Here is a 27,488-nt window from a genome sequence, read left to right as displayed (position 1 = left end):
CTTGCTTAACACGCACAGGAGATCCTAGACTCAGTCCTCACAAAAGAGAAAACACAACCAGGAGAGAGCAGCATCATACACCTTCAGTCATCAGGAGTGACGGACCCAAGGCTTATGGTTCAGCAGAGTGTTAGTGCTGCATTTTCCCCAGTGTTGGCTGAACTCACTTAACCACAATAGCTACCGCCAAACAGTCTCCTGCTCAGCCCAAAGGTGCACACAACGGACCCCCACAAGCTCCCTGCTTCCAGGAGCTCCCAGCCTGAGGGAGACAGAGGAAGAAGAGAGAAAGCATCCAGCCAGGGAACTGCTTTGATGGAGGAACTGGGTGTGTACTGGCAGGCGGGCAAGGAGCGGAAAACACTTGGCAAACCCATGGGCCCGAGGCAGGGAAGGATTCAACCACCAGCCACATGGGCTAAACCACCTAGCTGACCCGAGAGAGGAAGAGGCAGGGAGGAGACAGGTGAGACCAGCATTGGGGGTGGGGTTAGGGGGGGAGAGTTAGTCATCAGGCATCGGTGGGTGGGTGTGCCACCCAGAGTTCCCGGAAACTGCAAGTCTGTGAGCCATCAATGGGGAGTTGGGTGACTAAGAGTTTAGTGTTGGGGTTTTCACCGGCGCTTAGGACTTGGCTTCTCAGGCCTGTTTGTGGAGGTGTCCAGTCCTCAAGGCTTTTCTCCTCTGACTCCGTGGGGTTGGGTGAGTGCACAGAGCTGGGAGGGATGTACTGAGATCTGGGAGAGGTGGGTGTGTCAGGCCCCGCCCAGGAGCAGGTCCTACCAGCACAGTTCAGCCCGGCCCAGAGTGGCAGCGGAAGCAGGCTTGGGGCAACGGCAGAGGAAGAGCAACAGAACCCAGGTATGGGAGGTGGGGGGGGGGGGTTTGACAAGTGGGGCCCCACCACCAGCAGTATGGGGTACATTGATGAGGGTGGAGACTGTGGGTGGGCTGTAGACTCTGGGAAACCCTTTTGGACGAACCGAAAAGGCAAACGGGGCTGTCCCGTGTGGATAGCTCTTTCCCTACAGACCCTGAAGAGGCAGCCAATGTACCTGACACACCTGAAGGGCTGAAGCCACATTGTGGGCTGCCTTAGGGACTTCTCCTAAATCTTTAGGCTCCTGCTTTCATGCTGACCCTGAACTCCTCAAGGAGAGCTCTCCTCATACCCACTCATTCTCCATGGTCAGGTCCTGACCAGGATGATCTGATTAATGTTGACTAATGAGCTTACTGGGAGAGATGCCTTTTCCCAGGTCACCAAAGTATGTTTTATTTGGTTATTGGTGCCGGGGATGGGACATTGTATACGCTAAGCACTTGGCCTACCACTGAGTACCCCCTTTTTTTCCTGCATGTACCCAAGGCTGACCTCAAAATCTGTATGTAGCCAAGGAGGACCTTGAACTCCTGAGCCCTCTCCCTTTGGAGTCCTGGGAGCACAGGCATAGACTACCACACCAGCTTTATGCAAGTGCTGGAGGCTGAGCCCAGAGCATGCTAGACAAGCAGTCTACCGACTGAGCTGCACCCCAGTCTTCTGACACTTGGGGGGGAATGAGGTCTCAATTATGTTTTTCCCCCCGTCCCTTCAGCTTCCCTGAGAGCAGAAACTGCACATGTGTGCTTGCTGCGATGCTCAGATCTATTTAGTTTTTTTGTTTTGTTTTGTTGTTTTTGGTTTTGGTTTTGGTTTTCCTGTGCTAGATATTAAACCTGGGGCCCTGTGACTACTAGTAAGCTATCTACCGCTGAGCTACCCCCGGCCCTTCCAGGTGTATTTTAATGGGTCTCTAGGAAGCACTGCCCAAACCTGAAATGGTTATCTGTAACAGAAGGGTGTTGGACTGCGTGATCTCTCTGTCCTCGTGGCTTTGACAGAATGTGGCTCATGAGTAGCTTACAAGGGAGGAAATGAAGCTATTGCGCCTATGTGAAAACCTGTGGAAGGCTGTCTGGGACCTGTGCCATACCAGTGCAGGCTACTGCCTGCCCACTGCCTATGGTTATGGGGGCTCAATGACAAGAAAAGGACTCGCACGGACTTCTACTCCTTGCATATAGGAAGCTGAATTCGTAGCCCTGGGGAAAATGGAGGAGGCAAGTGAGCGGGACAATATACCTCACTTCTCAAACTGCCAGAGACACCAGAGGCCAGCTCAGGCTGTGCTGTCTGGGGCATGAGTTTCTCTCCCACACAGCTCGCCCCCAAGTATTTATCCCACTGACACAGAGACCTCTTACATCCAGGGGCACACTAATAATAAAAATAAAGCCAAGGAGGAGACAGCAGAAAAGGGGACAACTATTGGGAATATAGATGTGCTGGTCGGGTGTGAACGAGGCCCTGCTGTTCACTCCCAACACCAAAAATAAAAGGGTGTGGGCCTCGGAGGCCAGGGGTATGGTGGGAGTTCAGAGTAAGGTCACCCAGCCTAGAAGGCTCCAGGAGATTATCCAGAAGGGGCAGGACCTGTCAAGCCTGAAGCAAGGGTAAGGCAGGCAGGGTACAGCTCAGCTGAGCCCATGGCAGCGACCGACTTGCCTTGGTTGGAACTGTTTCCTGTTTTTCCAGCTTTGGAAGGGTTAGGCTGGAAGGGGAGGTGGGTAAGCTGTCATCTGCACATCCCGCAAACTAATTAGTGAGTGACGGGACGCCTGTGACTTTCTGTCTTTCCCAGAAAAGCATCGTGAGGGATGAGCATATTCCTCAGCCTTCCTGGAGCCCCGAGGCAGGAGAATTGTCACGACTTCCAAGTCATGACAAGAGATCTGTGGTGAAACCCTATCTCCAGGAGAAAGAAAGAAAGAAAGAAAGAAAGAAAGAAAGAAAGAAAGAAAGAAAGAAAGAGGGATGAGGAGAGAGGATAAGCCACTGAGGAGAGCAAGGCAGATGCAGGGAGGGAAATCACTGGGCCCAGGAAGGAGCCAGTGAGGCAGAGGGTGATGCTGGACCTCAGTGACGAGCCAGGGTACCTGGGCGTGAAACTGTGGAATGCTATCTTTGCCACCTGGGGCATAGGTGGCTTCTAGTCTCTTTCAGGTGACTCTATCTCCCTCAAGGCTAGGTGACCTCACTCTGGATTCCCCAGAGCCCAGACCTTCCCCTTCTTCCCCCTGGCCCTCGGTCTCAGGGGAAGCTGTCTGGCAGGATCAATCCGTGCCCAGGAAAGTTCTGGAACACACCTTTTTGTTTAGTTTTGTTGCTAGAGAAAAAGTCTTACCGTGTAATTCTGTTGCCCTGAACTTACTATGTAGGAAAGTGTGCACCACCATCCTGGGTTTGTTTGGTTTTTTTTGTTTTGTTTTATCCCCATAAGATTTCCCTGGATGGGCTGGACTTGGGTGTGTAGACCAGGCCTGAAACTTGCGGTGCTCTTTCCACTTTCTGCCTGCCAAGTGCTGGCATTACAAGTGAATACCAGCTCAACTTGAGGCTGGGGCTGAACTAGCAAGTCTAAGTAACGCATGGTTCTCAGAATACCCAGGGCCCCTGCGGGGAGCTTCACGAATGGGGGTGACGTCACTCTTGCACTGGAGCCCTGGTGAGGAGAGAGGGGCATGTGCCTAGCATTGCTGGGACAGAAGCAGAGGAAAAGCATCTACCTAGCAAAGACCTGGATTTTGGCCGTGTGGATAGGGCAGGAAGATGTGACTTTGCGATGGGAGGCACAGAGCAAGGCATTTGTTGCCTGCGTGAGAGGGGCAAGGTGGCGGGGACAGAGGGACAGCGGTGGGCAGGCGCTTCCTGTCTTCCTTGCTGCAAGTCCTTTGTCCGCAGCCATCTTCTACGTTGTTGGCTACATGCTGGGGGTATGGCTTCCCCGCCACGAACTCCCTTCCCCCCCACGAGAAGCTGTGTGCAGGGACAGAATCTTGAGTTAGCCTCCTGCCCACTTTTAGTTCTTACTTCCTGCCTGTGGCAGAAAAGTGGCCCTGCCCCCTCCCTTATCTCAGCTAAGAGCAGCGCCCAGCCCAGCTCAGAGGGCAACCTGACAGGTTCCGGAGGTCCCCGAGGAGGTAAGGAACACGCGGGCCCCAGATGTGCACGCAGGAACTTCAAGACAGAAACACCTTGAGCAATGGGTCTGCCGCCCCTGCCGTGATTTGAACAGCGGGCAATGTGAGGGTTGGGGAGGCGGAGACCATCGTGCTTCAGGTTCCTCTATGTTGATTGTGGTTTCTTTGGCTCTCCGTGCCTGTGGGCTGGGATATTTTTTTTTTTTGCATATATCTGTATGAGCATGTTGCTTACGAAGGAGCTGGTTCTATGTGCATCTGTGCAAGATTTTTCCCTAAGGCAGGAGCCCGGGCTTCTCCCTCCTCTGGCCCATATGACTCTGCATGTGAAGCCATGTGTACACAGACACTGATTTGTATGCTAATGTATGCATGCCTCCATGTGTCTGTGCATGAATATGTGTGTCATGGTGTGCCTATGTGACACCCGTGTCCATGTTGCTAGGCCTATGTAGGCCTCCACCGCCCTCCTCCTAGCTGGTGAAATGAAACACCACTGTTCCTTCTTTTTGGAGACAGCAGCTACTTGACTTGTTTTTTTCCATCTCCCCCCACAACCTGGCCTCTTCTTCAAGACGGGACTGGGGAGAGAGAGGGTCTGTGCTACCTCCCCCCCCACACACCTACATCCCTCTTTTCACTTACAGTTTGCCTCCTTTTTGGCAGTTTTCCCCCATCTTTGCCATCTGGCCTGGCACTGTGCCCATGCAGCTCTGGAGCCAGGAGCCCAGAGCTCAGGGAAAGAGAGAAACGGGGTACAGGGCCTGGCAGCTTGGCCTTTCTGTCTGCTGGAAAAACGGCAGCTTTTTCACAAACAGGCTCCTCTGTGAAAAAAAGCCCAGGAACGTCTCCTTGGAAGGGGTAATGAGAGCATCGCCATTTCCTTTTCCAGGGGAAAAGGCCAAAATTCTGTTTTCATCTTCTCTCCACACCAGAACCTTCCTGTCCTTCGCAACATCACCCTCCGCCTCACCAGCTCCTTCCTGGGCACAGTAATTTCCTTCCCTGCATCTGCTCAAGGAATCCATGTTTGTCTGCTTAAACCTTGTGACTTGTTTCAGCAGAAAGACTTGGAATTCTTGGAAAAGACTGCATTCCTGCACTCATTCAGTGTCTAGAATGTTCTTCTTAATTGCAAGGAGTTACTGATTTTACAAGCAATGGTTAAAAATTGTAAGATCTTGTTGTTTTACCTATAAAGTGTTCTCAAAAACAAATTTTGAAAAATATTTTTATGAATTTGTTGTTGCTGTTGTTTTTGTTGTTGTTGTTTTTGAGATAGAGTTTTTCTGTCCTGGACTCCCTTTGTAGACCAGATGGGCTTTGAACTCACAGCCTGCCTCTGCCTCCCTAGTGCTGGGATTAAAGGTGTGCACTGCCATACCCAGCTTATTAATTTTTTTTATAATATGTTTATTTTTACTTTATGTGCACTGGTATTTTGCTTGCATGTATATCTGTGTGAGGGTGTCAGATCTCTTGGAACTGGACTTACAGACCATTATGAGTGCCATCTGGGCTTTGGGAATTGAACCTTGGTCCCTTGGAAGAAAAGCCAGTACTCTTAACTCCTGAGATATCTCTCTGACCCTATCCATTTTTAAAAATAATGTACATACGTATATCTGTCTGTATGTGGGGATGTGCAGGTGCCTGAGGGGACTGGAAATATTGGAGTCCCTGGAGCTTGAGTTCCAGGTTGTGGGCCACCTGACGTCAGTGCTGGGACGTGAACTCTGGTCCTCTGCAAGAGCGTGCTAGCTCTCAGCTGCCGTCTCTCCAGCCCCCTTTACTGAAACTGTAATGTAAGAGTTTTCCATATGGCCTGTTCAAGATCAGTAATGGAGCAGAGGCAGAAGTGTGGTAAATGGTTAGGTGGTTACAGTAGCCCTAAGAATGGGTTAATCATTTGTTGGGTGGGAACCATTTTCCTTCCAAGTGGTCAGAGAGATTCACTCAGGAGACTTAAAGTGCAGGGGCTGAAGTACAGTCTAACAATGTGATCCTCACCCTAGGGCTTTACCATGTAGTTGAGGGAAATAAGCAAAACAGCTGATGGGTTAAAAGCACTTAAAAGCAGCAAGCTAAATGACTTTTCTTTTTCAGCCCAGGTGTCCCTTTTGGCTCAGGCTGGCCCTCAGTCCTGGGCTCCTCCTACTGTAGTGTAGCCTCCTGAGTAGCTAGGACTTCAGGAATGCACTAGTATCCCTCGCTTGAGTGCTTAAGTACTTAGAGGATAAACTGTGGGAGGCATCACTCGTGTGTGTGTGTGTGTGTGTGTGTGTGTGTAAGAGATGAGTGTATGCTACTAGCATTCTGGTCTGGGACCATTAAAAAGGAAGTGAGTTACTGAAATTGGACAAATGAGGAAATGAAATAGGTTACCCATGGGCATAGATAGCATACGGGCAATTATAAGAAAGCAGTACCCATCTGCAAGCCCTCCTGCTGATTCCTGTCTGGAACTGCAATGCACGCTGTGGACTTTGGACCTGGGCAGTCCTAGGTTTGGGTGCTGCCTTCATTCCTCAGGGACCAGTTCCTGTGCTTTTGTTTTCTTTCCCATAACAATGAAGACAAACACCTACTCAAAGAACTACAGGAAGGATAGAGACTACAGGCCTGGCATGGATGGGGTCCTGTGGCCCATAGCTATTACGGGTGTCGATGCTGAGGCAACACTTTCTGGCTTTGTTTGTTTGTTTGTTTTTGTTTGTTTAGTTGTTTTCTGAGACAGGGTTTCTCTGTGTAGCCTTGGCTGTCCTGGACTCACTTTGTAGACTAGGCTGGCCTTGAACTCACAGCGATCCACCTGCCTCTGCCTCCCGAGTGCTGGGATTAAAGGTGTGCACCACCACTGCCTGGCCTTCTACTCTTAAAATTGATATAAGTGGGGCTGGAGAGATGGCTCAGAGGTTAAGAGCACTGCTTGCTCTTCTAAAGTTCCTGAGTTCAATTCCCAGCAACCACATAGTGGCTCACAATCATCTGTAATGAGAGCTGGTGCCCTCTTCTGGCCTGCAGGCAAAACACTATACTTGATAAATAAATGACTAAATAAATAAACTTTTAAAAAAAATTTAGTATGAGGAGCTAGAGAGATGGCTCGGCAGTTAAGAGCACTTGCTGCTCCTCCAGAGAATACAAGTTTGGTTCCCAGCACCCATCAAGCGGCCCACAAGTGTCTGTAGCTCCAGCTTTGGGGGATCCTGGATTCTGGCCTCCTCAGCTACTGCACTCTATGCACAAACCCGTACACAGACACACAGACACACGTAATTAACACAGTAACAACAAGGACCTGGAGAGCTGGGTGCATGCCTTCCATCCCAGCACTCGGAATGCAGACATAGGACGTCTCTATGAATTTGAGGTCAGCCTGGTCTACATACATAGTGAGCTCCAGACCAGACAGGGCTACACAGAGAGATTCTGTTCCAGGACAGCGAGAACTACACAGAGAAATCCTGTATAGGAAAACACAAAACTTAGGTCTTGCAGAGGACCTAGGTTCAGTTAGTACCACCCCAACGGCTGCTCATAACCTCTGTTACCTAGTTCTATGGGATCTCATGTCCTCTTCTGGCCTCCAAGGGACCATGCACACACATGATGCACATCCATACATTTAAGCAAAACATTCACAAACATAAATTAAAGAAAATAAGGGGCTGGAGAGATGTCTCAGAGGTTAAGAGCACCGTCTGCTCTTCCAGAGCTCCCGGGTTCAATTCCCAGCAACCACATGGTGGCTCATGACCATCTGTAGTGAGATCCAGTGCCTTCTTGTGGCAGGAAGGTGCACATGCGGGCAGAACACTGTATAAATAATAAATAAATCTTAAAAAAAAAAATAAGGAAAGCTGAGCAATGGTGGCACACACCTTTAATCCCATCCCTCAGGAGGCAGAGGCAGACGTCTGAGTTCAAGACAAGCCTGGTCTACAGAGTGAGTTCCAGGACAGCTAAGGCTATGCAGAGAAAGCCTGTCTCAAAAAAAAAATCCCAAAATGACTACTATTACTACTACTACTATTAATAATAATAATAATAATAATAATAATAATAATAATAATAATACCTTGCTGGGCAGTATTGGTGCATGCCCTAATCCCAACACTTTGGAGGCAGAGGCAAGCAGATCTCTATGAGTTCGAAGCTAGCATTGCCTAGTGAGTTCCAGGATAGCCAAGGCTACACATAGAAAAACCAAATAAATAAATAAATAAATAAATTTGATGTTAGAGATGGGTGTAGTGGGAGACACTTATATTCCCAGCTGAGGCAGAGAGAGCCTGGAAACCCTGGAACTCAGGCCAGCCAGTTCAGGCAGCATAATCAGACTATATCTTTAGAAGAAGAAAAAAAAAAGAATAAAATAAAATGTAAAAAGTAAAGATAGAGCTGAGGATGTAATCCTAGTATTTTGGGGGCATGGGGCAGAAGTTCAAGGCCAACCTCAACTACATAGCAAGTTTGGTGCCAGCTCAGGCTTTATGAGACTCTGTCTAAAAGAAAAAAAATGGCAAAGATTAAGTTATATTCATTCTAACACGCATACAAATTGAGTACGAGTCAGGGATGGGGATGTGGCTCCTGTGGTTCTTGCACATGAGGGAGGTGGGGTTCTAAGACCCTATCTTGTCAACTGTCTACCTCTTGGTGGTCCTGGGTAAGCAATTGTGTCTTTTGAAGTGAGTGCACCGAGGCTTAGGAAGGAGGCTTTCACACAGGAAGCCGCTGGGGAAGTTCAGCCCTTGGGGTAGCGGTTATGACACCTTTGGGGTCACAAATCAGATATCCTGCAGCGCAGATGTTTACATTACAATTCATAACAGTAGCAAAATTACAGTTATGAAATAGCAATGCAATAATTTTATGGCTGGGTCACCGTAACATGAGGAAGTGTGTTAAAGGGTCTCAGCATTAGGAAGGTTGGGAACCCAGGCCTTGGGGCCTTCCTGGCACTTCTCTCACAGGAACGCTAAAGTGTTCTTAATGTGCCTCTTGGTCAAGGCTGATGGCAACTGCTTTGGAGCACACCAATACTTTTTTATTTATTTTTGGTTTTTTGAGACAGAGTTTCTCTTTGAAGCCCTGACTGTCCTAGTCTCACGTTGAAGACCAGGCTGTCTTTGAACTCACAGTGATCTGCCTGCCTCTGCCTCCTGAGTGCTGGGATTAAAGGCATGTGCCACCATGCCCGGCCTTTTGTTTGTTTCTTTGTTTGTTTCCAGACACAATTTCTCTGTATAACAGCCCTGGCTGGGCTGGACTTGCTTTGTAGACCAGGCTGGCCTTGAACTCATAGAGATCTGCCTCCTCTGCCACCTGGAGCGCTGGGATTAAAGGTGTGCACCACCACACATTGTAGACCAGGCTGGCCTCGAACTCACATTGAACCACCTGCCTCTGCCTCCCTGAGTGCTGGGATTACAGGCAGAGCGCACCAGGCCATCAACACATTCTTATTCCACTTTATAGATGAAGAAATAGAGGGTTAGGTGAGTCAAGCTCAATCTGGCTGGGTTTCTCTGACCAAACCCAGCCCACAAGGGACCCGATGACTAAGATGAGCAGACTGGGATTTTGTACTGGACTTGAGAGTGTGAACTTCATCCTTAGATAGTAGGCTGCCAACCCAGCCCCAGGCCCGGAGGAAGTGCTCTCGGCTCTCTCCGTAGCTCTTCTCTGCACTTGTTAGACCTATTTGTTGTCTTTCTCTAATGGAACGTGAAGCAGGTGGATGGGAGGCTTTTGTTTTGCTCATTACAGGCTGGAACCTTCTAAGGATTCAGTAAGCATTTAAGAGAAGGAAGGAAGGCAGGTTCTGAGGACAGCAACTGAAGCATTTTAATCTAACTCAATGTCCAGACAATGTCTTGAAGTAGAGGCCACCCAAAATCCTTCACATGCCCCCAGATAAGGAAAATGAAATTCAGAAAAAATGACTTCTCTGAGGCCACAAAGCTAGGCAGGTGGCAAAGCCAGCACTCATGCATTGCGTGTCTAGAACCCATGAGTGTAAGACCTGGGCATGACATTGTATGATAAAGAGAGGCTATAAAAAACCATTCTGCATTTTTTTGAGGTGGGGGGAGCAGGAGTTTCAATGCAGGGTTTCTCTGTGTAGCCCTGCTGTCCTGGAACTCACTTTGTATACCAAGCTGGCCTTGAACTCAGAGATTCAATTGCCTCTGCCTCTGGAGTGCTGGGATTAAAGGTGTGCTACCTCTGCCTGGCTACCTTTTTTTTTTTCTTTTTTCTTTTCCCTGAGACAGGGTTTCTCTGTTTTGTCTTGACTGTCCGGAAACTCTATCTGTTGACCAGGCCAGCCTAAAACTCACAGAGATCTGCCTGCCTCTGCCTCCTTGAGTGCTGGGGTTAAAAGTGTGGGCCACCACTGCCCAGGCATTCTGCTTTTTTAAGGATGAGGAAAGATGGAGTCAAGAGCTTTGAGGCTGAGAAAGAACTCAGGAGGCAGGTTAGCTTAGCCTGAATATGGGTCTGTCTCTGGTTAACTATGGTTCAGTCTTCAGTTACTGCTTTTGGCTTGCCTTCCTATTCCAGGTCTCCACTGCTGAAGAAGCTTTGGCCCCAGGCCTTCCAGCCTTGGCCAGTCGTCTGCCCCTGAGGTCATAGACCACACTCTAATGTCTTGCCTCTGCTTACTTGGGGACAGACTTTGTAAAGCTACCAGGCTACCACCCTGGAGGTGAAAGCCATGCTCGGACCTTGGCATTCCCCATGATGCCTCAGCCTATGTTCTCTTTCCACTTGGGCACGATGTTTGCCAATTCTTCCGCCAATGCCTCTTCCACAAACAACTCTGTGCCCCAGTGCCGTGACTACCAGGGCACACATCGTTTGCATATGGTGGTCTACAGCCTGGTGTTGGCGACTGGTCTCCCTCTCAACGCTCTGGCTCTCTGGGTCTTCCTGCGGGTCCTGCGTGTACACTCGGTGGTGAGCGTGTACATGTGCAACCTGGCAGCCAGCGACTTGCTCTTCACCCTGTCACTGCCCCTGCGCCTCTCCTACTATGCATGGCACCAGTGGGACTTCCCAGCCTTTCTGTGCCAGATGTCGGGAGCCATCTTTCAGATGAACATGTACGGCAGCTGTATCTTTCTGATGCTCATCAACGTGGACCGCTACGCGGCCATCGTGCACCCGCTACGACTGCGCCACCTGCGGCGGCCCTTCGTGGCACGGCGGCTCTGCCTGGGCGTGTGGTTGCTCATCCTGCTGTTCGCCGTGCCGGCCGCCCGCGTGCACAACCCATCCACTTGCAAGCACAAGAACGATACCGTGAGCCAGTGCTTCGAGAACTTCAGCGATGAGCTGTGGAAGGGCAAGCTGCTGCCGCTCCTGCTGCTGGCCGAGACCTTGGGCTTTCTGCTGCCCCTGGCGGCTGTCGTCTATTCGTCGGGCCGGGTCTTCTGGACTCTGGCGAGGCCCAACGCCACTCAGAGCCAACGGCGACAGAAGACCGTGCGCCTCCTGCTGGTCAACCTCATCATCTTCCTGCTGTGCTTTGTGCCCTACAACGCCACACTCGCTGTTTATGGGTTGCTGCGGGCCGAACTGGTGAACTCCAGTCCTCAGGCCCGCGAACAGGTGCGCGGGGTGCTGATGGTCATGGTGCTGCTGGCCGGCGCCAACTGCGTGCTGGATCCGCTGGTGTACTACTTCAGCGCCGAGGGTTTCCGCAACACCCTCCGTAACTTGGGCACCCCTCTCCATACCAGGCCTTTGGCTACCAATGGGGCTAGAGGGGTGCTTACTGAACCACCCTCAGAAAACACCCAAAACAGTGGGCAGGATGTCACCAGTCAGGGTCTACTTCAGCCTGCTAATCCAGGAACACCCACCATGCAGTGCCCCGCCAGGATTCAGACCTCTGAAAAGGACGCGGAGTCATAGAGCAGTTTTGTGCCTCCCTTAAAGGCTTAGGGTGCAACATTTGATGGAGGTGGACCGGGTACTTGGACTTTGAAGCAACTAGTGCGTAGCTCCAGTGTGCAGAAGGGAACACGTGTATAAACGAGGTTGGAGGAAAGGAAGAATGCCGCTGGTTACAGCTTTAGACTCTGGCTATCACCCAGAGGAACCTGCTCTCTCCCAGAGGAACCTGCTCTCGTATGGTAGGAAGCCATGGAGTGAGCGCGCCCATGGCTGACAGATGGTACATGGGGTAGAAGATGGATCTCCTGGATGCAGGTCACCAGTCTGAGAACGAAGATCCCCTGACCTTGGCGAACCAATTACACAGAAGTTCGTCTGTCATCTTAAAAAAAAAAAAAAAAGAAGCAAACCTCAGGGCTCGTGTGGAACCTGGAACCCACTGGCTGGGCATTCCCTGTGAACTACACCCGGCTCCATCTGCTGACTTCTGTGCTGAGGAGGGCCGTGGGCACCATGCCACCAGCCCTCACGTCCACTTGGCTTCCCTGCTCAGGTGGCAGGAATAATACGAAGGTTTATTTGATATGGACCAAACTGGGGTCTGACCTATTTTGTGACTTGTAACACTTTAGACTTGACCTCCCCGCTTACCCCGTACCCACCCCCACCCTCCCACCCCGCGCCCAGCATGAGGTGGCTGGGGCAGGGCGGAGCTTGAGGGTTGAGTCCTTCTCACTTCCTAGCTCTTGAATCCTTTCCTAGGTCATCCTTTCTCCTGCCACTCTCGGTGCCTTTTCCATTCTGTGTCTTTAACGTTCGGTCACTTCCCTCTCACTCCCCTTTCCCCTCCTCCTGACCCCCACTGTGTAGACTGTGCTGGCCTTGACCTTGGTATGTGGCAGAGGCTGGCCTTGAACTCTTTTTGTTTCTTTGTTTTGTTGTTCTTGTTTTCAAGACAAGGTCTCACTGTGTAGCCCTGGCTGTCCTGGAACTCACTATGTAGACCAAGCCGGCCTCGAACTCACAGAGATCCACCTGCCTCTGCCTCCTGAATGATGGAATTAAAGGCATGTACCCCCATGCCTGGCCTTAAATTTTTTTTTTCTCTCAAGACAGGGTTTCTCTGTGTAGCCTTGGCTGTCCTTGAATTCTCTTTTTAGGCCAGGCTGGGCTCAAACTCACAGACGTCCTCCTGCCTCTGCCTCACAAATGCTGAGATTAAAGCCATGCACCATGATGCCAGGCTTCAGCATCCTCCTGTTTGATCCTCCTGTTTCAGCACTTCCTAAATGCTGGGATTACAAGCATGTGCACCATGCCCAGCTACAGGCGATATTTGATGGAATTTTTTAACTTTTGAGAAAGGCTCTTTCTACACAGCCACATGCTCTGCTTCCCTCTCCTCACTCATTCTCGCCATCCCCACCTCTGGGCCTCCTCCTCCCCTCCCTCCACCCCTCCCTCCCTCCCTCTCCTCCCCTCCACCCCTCCCTCCCTCCCTCTCCTCCCCTCCCCTCCCTCCCTCCCTCCCTCCCTCTCCTCCCCCTCCTACCACCCCTCCCTCCCTCTCCTATCCCTCCCTCCCTCCCTCTCCTCTCCTCCCCTCCCTCCCTCCCTCTCCTCTCTTCTCATTCTTCTTCTCTGACCCTTACCATTTTTTAAGTCAAGCATCAGTCCTTGTTTGTTTGTTTGTTTGTTTGTTTTTCAAGACAGAGTTTCTCTGAGTAGCCTTGGCTGTCCTAGACTCACTTTGTAGACGAGGCTAGCCTTGAACTCAGCGGATCACAGCGATCCGCCTACCTCTGCCTCCCGAGTGCTGGGATTAAAGGCGTGCGCCCACACCCGGCCAAGCATCAGTCCTTAAACTGTTCGATCTCAAATCCCTTTGCACAAAAATTGAGGAACTTGAAGAGCGTTTGTTTCTTCCTTTTCCTTGTGATGCCCACTGTGTTGTTAGTTAAGGCTAACATGTTTTGGAAACACAGAACCACGCACCCCATTTAGCTATGAGAGCAGTAGTGTCGTCACATTTCATGAAACTTCTGGAAGCTTCCCTACATACCGGTAAGAGAATGATTGTGACAAGGACAAGGGACACGATAGTATTATGAATATAGTTTTGACCTCAAGTACTTCGTCAAAGAGCTGGGCTCTGGGTCACACCTTGAGAGTCTTTGCTGTTGGAGTTCACATCAAACTTCCTCTAGAACATACAACTCTAGGAAGAGGGCACTGTCCAGCAAACTGCTAAGTGTGGTCCTTAGGGCTATCTGGAGGGCAAATACTCAAGGCCAGGATGGAGGATTTCTGGGGAAGGAACAGTGTCAGCCAGGAGAGAAGAGTGAACAAGGAAGTAAGGGGAGATGGGAGAGCAGGACAGGAAAAGCCTGTCTTTTTAGCAAGCAGGAGGCTAGCAAAATGGCTTTCTTTCCTTTTTACCCTAAAGAGTTGGTTTGTTGGGAGGAGCTGCAGAGCTGGTGCTGTGAGGTTTTTAGGCCCTGACATTGAGAACTACTGTCATAGAAATGTCCTATATGCCCTATGTCCCTGTGTCTCACAATACAGAGACCAACACTCCTGTTTCTGTTCAGATTTGGCCCTTGGTGTCTTTTCGAGTGCTTCAGTTGGTGATTTACAGTGGTAAAATGACCCCTGGTGGCCAAACCAGGTAACTAACCTGGATTCCTCCGTGGCAGGCTAGTATCTCAAGTCCAGGTGGATGGAAGCGGATGCCCACCGGGCCCTTACCACCAGCGGCTCCCATGAGCCTCTCTTCCTCAGGACTCAAGGCCTGTGCTCTTCCTGGCTGGCAGTATGAGTGGCATTCCCCCTCCTAGGCAGACTCTCAGGACACTGCACTACACAAACAGAGCTAAACGGAATCTTCAAAAGGTTTTGTGTGTGGTGTGTGTGTGTGTGTGTGTGTGTGTGTGTGTGTGTGTGTGTGTGTGTAGTCTGTGGATGTAGCTCAGTTGATAAGAGTGCCTGCCTTGCATTTACAAAGCCCTGGGTTTGATCCTAGCACCTCATAACCTGACTTGGTGTTGTGTCCTTAAAATTCCAGCACCCAGGGAGTGGAGTCCTGGTGGCACACGCAGCTACTCCGCTGGTCCCAGCACTATGGCAACAGAGATAGGCAGTTCTCTGTCAGTTTCAGACAGCCTTGTCTACATAGAGAGTTCTACAGCTGGGACTACACAGAGAGACCCTGCCTCAAAGAAAGAACGAATCAAAGAAGCAGAGGCAGGAAGATCAGAAGTTCTAGGTTATTCCCACGTACACATTGAGTTCCTGGATATATAAAACTGTCTCGAAAAAAGTTCCCAGCTGTGGTGGCCCGGTCCTCTAATCCCAGTGCTTAGGAGGCAGAGGCAGGCAGATATCTGTGAGTTCAAGACCAGAGCAGTCTACACAGCCAGGACAGCCACCCTACATAATGAGGCCTTCTTCTCAAAAAGGGGGGGGGGGGGAAACAAACGGTAACTTGAGGGGCTCTGAGTCTAGTGTGTGTGCCTGTAAGCCCAGCTCTATATATACTGAGACTGGAGAACCAAACATTTCAGGGCAGCCTTTGCAAGTTCCTAAGTGTGATCTCTAGCACCACAAACCTAAATAAATAAATACACTGGAAAACGTGAATACTTTAATATACAGGCATACAGGTATTTAGTGAATTCCAGAGTAACTAAAACAGCATGTATCACCTAGCAGACCACATAACTTATTTATTCTAAAGTTGGTACCTATTATCGGTCTTCCTCCATCTCCATGTAAGCTCCATGGGGGAGGGGCAAGGATTTTTGTTTGGTTGGTTCATTGATGTATTTACTGGCTCAGAGGAAGTACTCAATAAAGACTCACTAGATGAACAGCCAGATTTGTGAAGTATTTGACTATCCAGTGGGGACCACAGCACAGGTGAACAATATCTATAATGTAAGACTGAGGATAAAGGAAAGCAGGGAAGGTACTGCAGTTAACTGCAGGAAGCCCCTGAGAGCTGCCCAGTGAGGTTTGCTCACACACACTTGTAGGATAGAAGTGTAGGGAACTCAGATGGAGTCTAAAGAAGAGAAAGCAAGCCGAGTATGGTGGTGCACGCCTGAGATCCTAGCACTCCAGGAGGCAGATCTCTGTGAGTTTGAGCCTAACCTGGTCTACAGAGTGAGTGCAGGACAGCCAAGCCTACATAGAGAAACCCTGTCTTGAAAAAAAAGGAGAAGAGGAGGAAGAAGAGGAGAAAAAGGAGGAGGAAGAAGAGGAGGAAAAGGAGGAGGAGGAAGAGGAGAAGAAAGTGTCATAGTAGATCATAGGAGGGAGACATGTGGTAAGGCCCATGGGAGTAGATGGAAGCAGGCTGCCTCTAGCCTGAAACCTGGCATCAGAGGCCAGACCTGTTTCTATACATTTCACCACCACAAGAACCGAGTCAAGACTAGATCAAAGAGGTTATCGGAGGCAGAGGAACATCACCTGACAAGCAACAGGCTGTGAAGATTTAAGAAAGCCCAAATCACCCTGTCTCGAAAAACAAAACAAAACAAGAAAGCCCAAGTCATAGCCAAGCATGGTGGCGCACGCCTTTAATCCCAGCAGAGGCAGCTGGATTGATGTGAGTTCAAGGCCAGCCTGGTCTACAAAGTGTGTCCAGGACAGCCAAGGCTACGCAGAGAAACCCTGTCAAACAAAACAAAAAAACAAAAAACAAAAAAACAAAAACAAAAACAAAAAAAGAAAAAAAGAAAGCCCAAGTCTCAGGGACTAGAGAAGAGAGATGGCTCAGTGGTTAAGAGCACTGGCTGCTCTTCCAGAGGTCCTGAGTTCAATTCCCAGCACCCACACGATGGTTCACAGCCATCTATAACATGATTTGTTGCCCTCTAGAGCACTCATATATATGAAATAAAGTATTTAAATCAATCACAAAAAAGAAAAAGAAAGCCCAAGTCTCAGCTATTTTCACAAAATGCCACACTCAGCAAGAAGGGGGCAAATGTGAGAGCCTCTCCCCCTGTGCCCCGCCCCCCATGCCCACATGCTCAGGCTCTGGGCCTGCCCCATTTAACATGAAGGAGAATTCCAAGGAGGAAGAAGAGAAAATCTTAGGTGAAAATAAGAGCATTAGCCAACTCAGGAGATCAAGGCAGGACAGTCTTCAAGGCCAGCCTGGGCAACTAACAGAGACTCTATCTCAAAATAAACAGAGGGCCCAGTCTGCATAATGCTTTGGGTTCAATCTCCAGTATGGAAAAAAAAAAAAGGAAAGGGGTTAAAACAAAATATCCCTGCCCCTCCCCCGCCTAAACTATTATTCTGATGGCTACAGTGTTGTGACAGACACCTGTAACCCCAAACTTCTCTGGGCCTACAACAGGAGGATTTAGAATTCAAAGTCAGCCTAGAATAAAGAAAAGATCCAAACTAGGCAATGATGATGCACACGTTTAATCCCAGTACTCAGAGAGGCAGAGGAGGGACAGCCTGGTCTACAGAGCAAGTTCCAGGACAGCCAGGGCTACACAGAGAGATCTTGTCTGGAGTTGGGGGTGTGGGAGAGAAATCAATCTCTCTCTCTCTCTCTCTCTCTCTCTCTCTCTCTCTCTCTCTCTCTCTGTGTGTGTGTGTGTGTGTGTGTGTGTGTGTCTGTTTTTTGAGACAGGGTTTCTTTGTGTAGCCCTGGCTGTCCTGGACTCACTTTGTAGACCAGGCTGACTTCAAACTCACATGGATTCACCCGCCTCTGCCTCCCGAGTGCTGGGATTAAAGGCGTGTGCCATCAAGACCAGTGAAATCTTGCCTCTCAATAAATATATAAGCAAATAAAATTTCTGTACACCAGGATTTCAATATAGTATCTATAATTTTTTATTTTTTTTGAGAGTTCTAGCTGTTCTGGTACTTACCATGTGGTCAGGCTGGGCTCAAACTCACAGAAGATCCTGCATCTGTCTCTGGAGTGCTGCACTAACAGCATTCACCACTACACCCGTTTGCTGTTTTGCTTCTGAAATGTTAAGAATTCATAAAAAAAAAAAAAAAAAAAGTTAAAAAAGCCGGGCGTGGTGGCGCACGCCTTTAATCCCAGCACTCGGGAGGCAGAGGCAGGTGGATCGCTGTGAGTTCGAGGCCAGCCTGGTCTACAAAGTGAGTCCAGGATGGCCAAGGCTACACAGAGAAACCCTGTCTCGAAAAACCAAAAAAAAAAAAAAAAAAAGAATTCATATGCTCCACCATGCCTTATCTAATTACTATAATGGCCTCTGAGTCCCCATGTCACAGAAGAAACGGGGACAAGCTGAAGTCTAAAGGTCACACAACCAGGAAGTGGCTCAGTCCCTGTTTCCTAAACTCTTACTTTACTTCCACCCACTTCAGGCAGTCATGTGGCCAGTGCCATCCCCAGCTGCTTTTTCCTCCAGCCGCCTAAAGCCTTACTAGCCCATAATACTACTTACCTCTGTTACATCTTGTGTAACAGTTTCCTCTGGCACTGGAACACTCCACCCTGCAGGGAGGGTCCTTAAGCAGGAAGGTAAACAACACAAAATAACTTCAAGATGTGCCTAAAACTGAACAGCTTCACTAGGCCTCTCTCACTGTCAGAGTAAGCAATAAAAAGTTCAGAGGCCTTTAATCCCAGCAATCGGGAGGCAGAGGCAGGTGGATCACTGTGAGTTCGAGGCCTGCCTGGTCTACAAAGCAAGTCTAGGACAGCCAAGGCTACACAGAGAAACTCTGTCTCGAAAAACCTAAAAAAAATAAAATAAAAATAAAAATAAAAAGTTCAGAGGGACCGAGTAAAGACAAGTTCTAAAGAAGACTGTGGGACCAGATCAGCTGCCAGAAAAAACTAGAAACCAGCTGCCTAGAAGAGGCCTGGAGTAACTGAGGCACCTGGAAAGAACACTCTCCAGCCAGTTGAGCTGTCTGCAGGCTGTGTTCTGTGCTTCAGGGTCCCAGCTTTTGTGAGCTGTCACCCATGCTGGGGTGGGCTTTGGTGGGTCATTTCTGCTCCTGTAAGTAACCCCAATAAAACTCACTGGTTCACCAAGATGGGCTTTCATGGTATCTGCACTTTGGTCTGCCGGGGGCTCCTTATCTGAGGAAGGTAGAGGTGTGTGTTGCATTTCCCAGAGAACACAGTTATCCTTGGCTTCCTTACCTCCTCACCTAGCTCTCCTGTTGCCCCACCTTGTGCCTTCCTCCTCCACCGTCCCAATCTACTTAAGGCTCCCCTGCCCTCATTTTACACTTGCCTTGGTCTGGGGTGGCTGAGGGCTGACAACTGGACTCGTTGCCAATTGCTTTGTTTCCCAAACATGCCCCCCCCCCCCCCCATGAAACTGTCAGCGGCACCCATGGAATGGCTTAGACTTTCTGCAGTTGGCCACGACCCTCTCCCTACGTTGGATGATGTACTTTGGTATTCTTACACCCGACAACTCTGCAAGATGGGCTGGCTCCTTGGATCGCAGGCTCCTCCAAGCCTGTCTCCTCTAGTGGGTGGCGAGAAGAGTGGGGATGTAGTAGCGACCATAGGCCCTGAGATACGATTCAGGAGAGTCAGGACAGAGGTGAGCATCCTAAAGGAGGGCAGAGGTGCTTCCTTTTTGGCCCTGCACTATCTCACAGGAAAACCCTGCAAGGTTGCCAACCGGAGTTCCACGGAAGAGCGGGGAAGGAGAGGTAAGCCCCACACCGGCCTTTCTTCTCCTTCAGCACGCCCTAGAGACAGAGGCTAAAACAGTTGTCCCGTGCTGCCCTTCCAGAATTCTCATACTGGGTTTGGAGAAAACCGCGGTTTCCAGGACTTTGGAATCAAACAAACCTGGCTAGTAATTTCAGCTGTCACTTCTTAGCAATGTGACACTGGCCAGTTAACCTCAGGGAGCCTCTGTTTCCACAGCTGTGAATGGGGCTCATCTATCTGCTTACTGGGCCTATGAGATGTGAAAGGCACTTTAGAAATCCCGTCAACGGGAGCTCCATCCATCAAGGCCTCATGTAGGGCTTTGGGGTTGCTGGCAGTACTCTTCCGAAAGACAGCGAGGGCTCCAGGTGAATCGTCCAGATGAGCCCTGCTACTGAGCAGAACTGGAGTCAGGGGAACTAGCAATAGGCAGGCTGGGCACGTTTCCATGGTGCTGGGTCAAGCAGGCAGCCTTGGGGCAGTGACTGGCCCGCTGCCCTCTGGGGGCACTCTCTCCCCATGAGGCTGATGTCCAATCCCACGGACTAACATGGAGCTGGAGAAGTGCATGAAAGGCAGAGGAGGGAGGCAGAATGGAGAACCAATGGTGGGGAAAAGGGCCAGGGAGAAAGCTGGAGGGGAAGTTAAGGGCCAGGCAGGCACAGGGTGGGGCTGGGAGAGGGGCAGCGCCAGCCCTGGAGGGAAAGCTCCGACCCAGGAAGGGAGGAGGGACAGGGAGGGAGACCAGCAGCGCTGACACAGCCTCGATGTGTGGAACGGGCTGGGGTTTGGCCCACAGGTCAGGCGTCTGGCAGTATTATGGGATGGAGAGGCCTTAGGAGACAGGGAGAGTATTATGGGCTGGAACAGCCTTAGGAGACTGGGGAATATTATGGGCTGGTGAGGCCCAGCTCCAACTGGAGGCGGGAGGAAGGGGTGCGGGGCGGGAAGGGGGGGTGGTGGTGGAAGGGAGTATTATGGGCTGGAGGCCTCCTGCGACCAGAGGCAAGAGTATTATGGGCTGGCAAGGCCTTCGGTGGCCAGAGGGGGGAGCAGCGGGGGATGGCACCGGCTGCATGTGACTGAGGGGGGGCAAGTTGGGGGTGATGAGTGGGGGTGGGGGAGCTTATTATGGGATAGCTCTTTGTACCTACTGCGGGGACTGCTTCTCCAGAAGATATTATGGGATGTCGTGTGTGGGAGGGGGAGGGGGGCCTGGGGGATTATTATGGGATGGTGGTGCAGAATTGGGAGGGCCTGAGGAGCTCTTCTCTACCCCCCCCACCAGTTCACCCCCTCCTCTCTCACCATTCTAAGGTCAACCTCCCTCCAAGAGCCCAATGGGAACACCTGAAATCCATCTCCCTACACATTTCACCCACACACATCAACAGCCACTCCCCCGCCCCATACTGGGCACCTCAGCCCATCCTAGGCATCTCCCCTGTCTAGCAGCCACCTCCGGACTGTGGAGAGGAAATGTAACTCCTGGAATAATGGGGAGAAAGCCTCACAACACGGTTGTGGTGGCCAGTGGGTCCCACCTGCGTGTCACCTTTGACCCCTAAATTCTTATGCCACTCTTTCCTCCCACGGGTCCACAAAGTGGGGGCCCTTGATTCTCCCCTCCCCCGCCCCTCCATTTCCTCTCTACCTCCCTCCACAGCAGTAACCAGTAAAACAGGCGGCCGGCTATTATGGGATGGCTGCTCCCAGCAGCTCTGCAGGGAGGGGGCGGTCACCGCGGAATGTCTCTTGTGGGTGGCTATTATGGGATGGCCGCCTCTCTTCTGGGAGGGGTGGGGGCTAGGGAGGAGAATTATTATGGGATGGACCCGGCACAGCTGGGTGGGGCCGTCCTGGGTAGGTAAAGCTCTAGGGAGGGCGGGAGGGGGGGGAGGAAGGAAGAGGGAGGGAAGGAGCTGGGGAGGGTGGGGTGAGCCCTGGAGCCAGACCTGAGGCCTGGCAGGAGTAACTGGCTGGAGAGGTTTCTTTGGTGACAGCTGTTGGAAGAGGCCCCAGGGGCAGGCGACATCGAGCCAAAGCCTAGGACACCTGGGTTCTAGTCACATCTTGGGGGTTGCACAGCACAGGATATCAGGGTAGTGCTGGAAGCGCTCCCAGGCTAGGTGGCTCCAGTCCTCCCTTCCACCTGTGCCGCCTTCGGCTTGAGGACTACGTCTTCCGTAGGGTGTAGGGTGTCGAACATCGAACATGGAAGGTGAAAAAGCAGAGGCTGGGTGAGCTCCTACGGGAAAAATGCCACTCCCCAAGCCCCACATGGATTACATCTCGTGTAACTATCAGTCTTCACAAATCCTCTTTGTGTCAGGGCAGGACACAAGGCCTTTGGATCTCTGAGAAGTCTCTCCATACACACACACAAAGAGGCGTAAGGAGAAGAACCACAGATCGTATGCTAAAGACTCCAGGATAACCTCCTCAGGGTGTCAGTCTAGGTGCTTGTGTACCATGGAGTGGAAACAGAATTCTAGAAAACTGGCTAGAGAGGCTGCCCCCCACCCCCCACCCCGGGGTGCATTAATTAGGAGATTATACCGTCCTTAGTCTCTGTGGGCCAATCATGGTAGTTGCCTATTTGTAATTGATCAAGGAGGTGAACCTGGGGCAGAGAAGGGAGCAGTGGGAGGTACAGAATGTCGAGTCCCACAAAAGCAGCACAAACACACTCTACACCTGTCTCCTTGGCCTTCAGAAAGACAGGAAGGGGGGGGGGGGTTGGGGACAGGGCTCAGCAGTTATAAGAAGCTGCTCTTGCAGACGACCCAGGTTCAGTTCCCAGCACCCACAGGGTGGCTCACAACTATCTGTAACTCCAGTTCCAGGGCATAGGATGCCCTCTTCTGTTCTCTTCACCCACTAATCATGTACATGGTGCGCATACATACATGCAAGCAAGCGCTTACACACATAAAAAACAGATCTAAAAAGAAAGATTAGGGCCGGGGGCGTGGTGGCCCACGCCTTTAATCCCAGCACTCGGGAGGCAGAGGCAGGTGGATCGCTGTGAGTTCGAGGCCAGCCTGGTCTACAAGGCTACCCAGATTAGGCTCACAACAAAATGTCAAAAATAATAAAAGTAAACCTTTTTTTTGGGGGGGGGGGGAGGGTTTCAAGACAGGACAGCCAAGGCTACACAGAGAAACCCTGTCTCAAAAAACCTAAATAATAATAATAATAAATAAAATAAAATAAAAAGAAAGACGACATAAAAGATAAAAAGATAGGGATTTGTTGTGGTATCTGGGAGAGGTGGGAAGTGACAGAGACAAAGGAATAGATGGAGAGAGTCTGCAGGGACAGAGTGGGTGTGGCTGATGAAGGGTAGCAATATTTTAAGTCATAGGTAAGAGGCTGGGAGTGCCTACTTGTAAACCTTCCCTGGTTATTATTCACCCATTGCTGTGATAATGTGGTTTACACGCACGAGGAAGGATCTGGGGCCGCTGGAGATATTTATTACACAGCGGAATGTGAGGCCCAGAGACATGCTAGGTGGAGGCAGACAGGGGTAGAAAACAGTCTAACGGGTGTGCAGCAGCACGATGTGGGAAGAAACAGCTCTCCTGAAAGGAGAGATACCTAGATTATGGGGTCCTAAAAGAGCCACATCCTATCTGGGCGGCGGTGCACGCCTTTAATCCCAGCACTCAGGAGGTAGAAGCAGGCGGATAACTGTGAGTTCAAGGCCAGCCGGGTCTACAAAGGACAGCCGAGGCTACAGAGAAAGCCTGTCTCGAAAAACCAAACCAAACAAATAAAACAAAACCAAAAACCAAACAAGAAAAAAAAGAGCCACATCCTCTCTCACCCACCTTGAAACACAAGTTCATGGGAATGAACACAGAGGAAAGGTTTGAACAAGTGAATGCCATCCAAACTTGATGTCAAGAAAGCTGAATGAGGAAAACTGGAGAGATGGCTCAGAGGTTAAGAGGTCCTGAGTTCAAATCCCAGCAACCACATGGTGGCTCACAACCATCTATAATGTGATCTGATTCTCTCTGAGGTACTGTGATACGTAAAATAAATAAATAAATCTTTAAAAAAAAAAAAAGAAAGGAAAGTTGAATGAGAGAGACTACAGAAGCTTGTGAGACGAAGGGAGTAGCCAGCACACCACAGTAAACACAGCCTCTCTTACCCACCATGGGCCAGAGAGGTCAGGTAAATTTTGGAAAAGAAAAAGCCAGGCGGTGGTGGCACCCGCCTTTAACCCCAGCGCTTGGGAGGCAGAGGCAGGTGGATCTCTGTGAGTTCAAGGCCAGCCTGGTCTACAAAGTGAGTCCAGGACAGCCAAAGCTACACAGAGAAACCCTGTCTTCGGGTGGGTGGGTGGGGGGACCCAAAACAAAACAAAAAGAGGACTCTAGTGTCAAGGTGAGAGAGTCCTTAAATGTAGAGTGTGCATGGTTACACACATGATTTGGTGGAAAGACATTTCCAGCATCACTGGGGATCTGTTTAGGAGCAAGGAGACTGTCATTTTTCTGGAAAAAGTCCTCCCTAAGTCTGTTGAGCTCCCTAATTCAGCCCTCTGAATTTCACAGGAGAGTGTTATCTGTCAGGGCCCTCTCTTAGGGAGCTGAGATGGGCAGCCCAGAGAGATATCATGGGGGCCTTCCTGTTTGCTTTCGGCTCAGGAAGGCCTCTTCCTGTGAAGACAGTCTGGTTCCTTTTCAACCTGTGGAGCTTCCACAGGTTTTTGGCCCTTCCTGAAACAGGCAAATTAGAGCAGAGGGAGGCGGCTGGGCCTAAGGGAAAGAGGCGTCGAGGCAGTGGAGCTGCGATATTGATTTTTACTTAAATCCTTATTTCCTGGAAGCCACGAAGCGCGGGAAAAGTGAAAGATTCACAGATGGCTTAAGATTTTTGTTTACTTTTGTTTTGTTTGGGACAAGATCTTACTATATAGGCAGGCCTGGTTGGCCTGGAACTCAGAGATTAACTTGCCTCTGCCTCCCAAGTGCTGGTGTTAAAAACACACCCCATTATGCTGTGTCTTCATTTATGTATTTATGTATTTATTTAATATCGTGTGTGAGGTGGAGGATGGGGTTTCAACCAATTGATGACGGAGCAGTTGGAAGTGTTAAGAGGCTTTAGTGTATACAATGGACAGTGAGTGGGGGAAATGTAGGATATGGCATATGAACAGACCTTGGTATTCGAGCATCAAGGTAGGGGTGTGTGTGTGTGTGTGTGTGTGTGTGTGTGTGTGTGTGTATGTGTGTGTGAGAGAGAGGGGGGGGGCAGGTGCTCACTGTTCTTGGAGAGGACCAGAGTTCAAATCCTGGCACCCACATCAGGCAGCTTACACCTGCCTCTAGCTCCAGCTCTAGGTGATCTGATAATAAATACCCCTTTGACCTCCTCTTCCTCCTACACACACACACACACACACACACACACAAACACACACACAGTGATTAAAATTTTAAAAGAGAACCTATCTTAAAAAAAAAAAAAGCAAACAAGTAAATAAAAAGAATAAGGGTAAAAACGGTGACACAGTGAAGCGTTTCAAGGAAACACATGATAGTATTATGGAATTTGAGCGTTAGGAACATTGGTTAGGGACATGATTGCTGCTTACCAATCAAAATCCCTGGGTGTAGGGCTCAGCTCGGAGAGTGTTTGAAGGCGTGCATCACCAGGCCCTGCAGGAAATGGTCTTGACCAGCCTTCTCTTGTAAAGTCTCTAGATCAGCACTTCTCAAGTTCTCAAGCTGGGGGTCACGACCCCTTTGCCCATCGGGAAACACAGATGTTTACATTATGATTCCTAACAGTAGTAAACTTACAGTTGCTAAGTATTTTATGGTGGTGGTGGTGGGGTCACCACAACATAAGGAACTGTACTAAAGGGTTGAAGAACTAGGAAGGTCGAGACCCACTGCTCTAGGTGGATCCCCTGCCCAGGCCTCTGTGGGGGATGTGATCTCTGTTCAGTTCCTAGTGACAGGACACTGGGAAATAGTGGTCAGTAGTACTTCTTGGACCAGGTCTTTTCATATTGTAGCACGGTCTCTTTGGTTGTTTAATGCTTCTTATAAAAGTATTTACTTCTGGGTGTCCCGTTAGGCCCAGTTGGTTAGAGCACGGTGCTGATAACAACAATAATAATTTACTTATTTATTTATTGGAGACTTGTTTCTAAAGTAGCCCAGGCTGACCTTGAATTTACTATGACCTTGAGCCCTTGATCAACTGGCCTTCTGACTGCTGGGGTTACAGGCATATGACTCCATTCCCAGCTCTTTTATGTTTGTTGAAGGAAGGTACCTGTGTCTTTGCTTGCTCAGTCATGGCAGCTCTGCACCTTGCTAGGTATTGTCAAAGATGTGTTGAATGAACACAGGTGAGGAGAGAGAGAGCAAGGCCCAGCTCTCGCTGTTACAGAGGATTCTCGGTTTCTGTGCTGGTCACGGAGGATACCCATCCATAGGGGCTGCCTGGACCTGAGGAAGGCAGTGGAGGGGCCCGCTGGAATGTGGGGAAACAGTTTCGGGAAAGAGGTTTGTAATTGCTATGGGATGTTCTGGGTGAGGTAAAGTTTATGCATGGGTTTCTTCTAGTCAGCATTATCATTTGTTTGATTTTACACAAAGTTTCAGAGCTAGAGGTAAGCATCTAGAATATATCTCGATTTTGGTGGGACTGGATGGGGCTCTAAGGTTGGCTCTTAGTTCCTGCATGTCTGGAAATGAGATAGGGAACTCGGGGATCCTGAACATTGACAGGCCAGAATCCTCCTTTTGCCCAGAAAGGGAATAGGGTGTGTGCTAATGGGGGCGGGGACAGGGCAGTTAATACTTTTTGCCACACCCTTTCTGCTCTTGGTTGTTGGAAGAGATTGACAACTTCTAGAGATGGCGAGAGGTTGTGAATATTATGGGATGTGCGGCCAGACCTGTGTGAGGTGGTAGAGTGCCGCAGAAGTATTATGGGATGTGGCACTGGGTTGCGTTGGGAGTTTTATGGTATCATGGGCTTCTTGCAATTATGGGGATGTCAGAGTAGATGGAGTAAATGATGGGACATTGTCCCACCTTAGTGGAGGAGATTTAGATATTTCCATTTGTGGGGTCACAGCAGAGCTGGTGATCATCAGTATCTCTTTGATAGGGAGGAATGGCAATTTATGGGCCATGGAGCTAGAAAGAGACCGGGAAGGTTTGAGATGGTGACGAGAACATCTAGAATCTAGACTCTGGTGTGCAGGGACTAAGGGCAGCTCTAGGGGGTTGGCTATTATGGATATCAGTATAGAAAGTGGGAGACTGATTATTACGGGATGTGTGTGGGAGGAGGCCGAGTGTCCGTTGTTGTAGTGTGGGGTGGGTGAGTTTCTGACAATCATGGGATATCAAACTGTGGGTGGATGAAGGGTGGTTATTATGGGATGTCAGTGGGGGATGGGGTCGAGTATTATGGGATATGAGGCTGAAGTGCTGGGAGGGGTGCTTATTATGGGATGGCCAAGGGGAGGGAGGGGTAATGAGTTATTATGGGATGTTAGCAGTAGGGCCAAGAGTGAAGAAGTTGGCAAAGAGTGGTTATTATGGGATATCTGAGGAGGGGAACAGGTATAGTTTGTAAAAGGTCTGCAATATATGTCCGTAGCCCCTGGGCATATATATGCATGGAGGGTGGGGGGCGGGGTGTGTGTGTATGTGGGGTGTCCGTGTGTATTATGGGATGGCCAGGAGGTGGGCGGTTGCCCGGGTGACGCGCGCGCGCTCGACGGGGGCGTGGCCAATGGTTGCCTGAGCGACGAGGGGGCGGGGGTTGCCCGGGAGACCTAGGGAGGAGGGTGGCGGTAGTGGAGGGGGGGTTGGAGTTG

The 27,488-nt window shown here is 50.1% G+C and overlaps 1 protein-coding gene and 1 long non-coding RNA gene across 4 annotated transcripts in view; one reads left to right on the top strand and one right to left on the bottom strand.

The window, feature by feature from the left end:
* The window catches only part of LOC311587869, a 135,284-nt gene that overhangs the window by 75,097 nt on the left and 32,699 nt on the right, over positions 1-27,488 (bottom strand). The window lies entirely within an intron of this gene.
* LPAR5 (lysophosphatidic acid receptor 5) lies at positions 582-13,416 on the top strand. 2 transcript variants are annotated; one of them, XM_084765115.1, is made up of 2 exons: positions 582-702; positions 10,594-13,416. In XM_084765115.1, the coding sequence occupies exon 2, from the start codon at positions 10,771-10,773 to the stop codon at positions 11,947-11,949; it is 1,179 nt and encodes a 392-aa protein (XP_084621241.1). In that variant the 5' UTR covers positions 582-702; positions 10,594-10,770; the 3' UTR covers positions 11,950-13,416. The 2 variants fall into 2 exon arrangements, with proteins under 2 accessions (XP_084621241.1, XP_084621240.1); XM_084765114.1 differs by lacking the exon at positions 582-702 and adding an exon at positions 714-861.

The sequence above is a fragment of the Acomys minous genome, assembly GCF_964271855.1.
Source record: "Acomys minous genome assembly, chromosome: 17".
NCBI lineage: Eukaryota > Metazoa > Chordata > Mammalia > Rodentia > Muridae > Acomys > Acomys minous.
The sequence above is the reverse complement of the archived record's forward strand: the minus strand, read 5'-3'. Positions and strand labels throughout refer to the sequence as shown.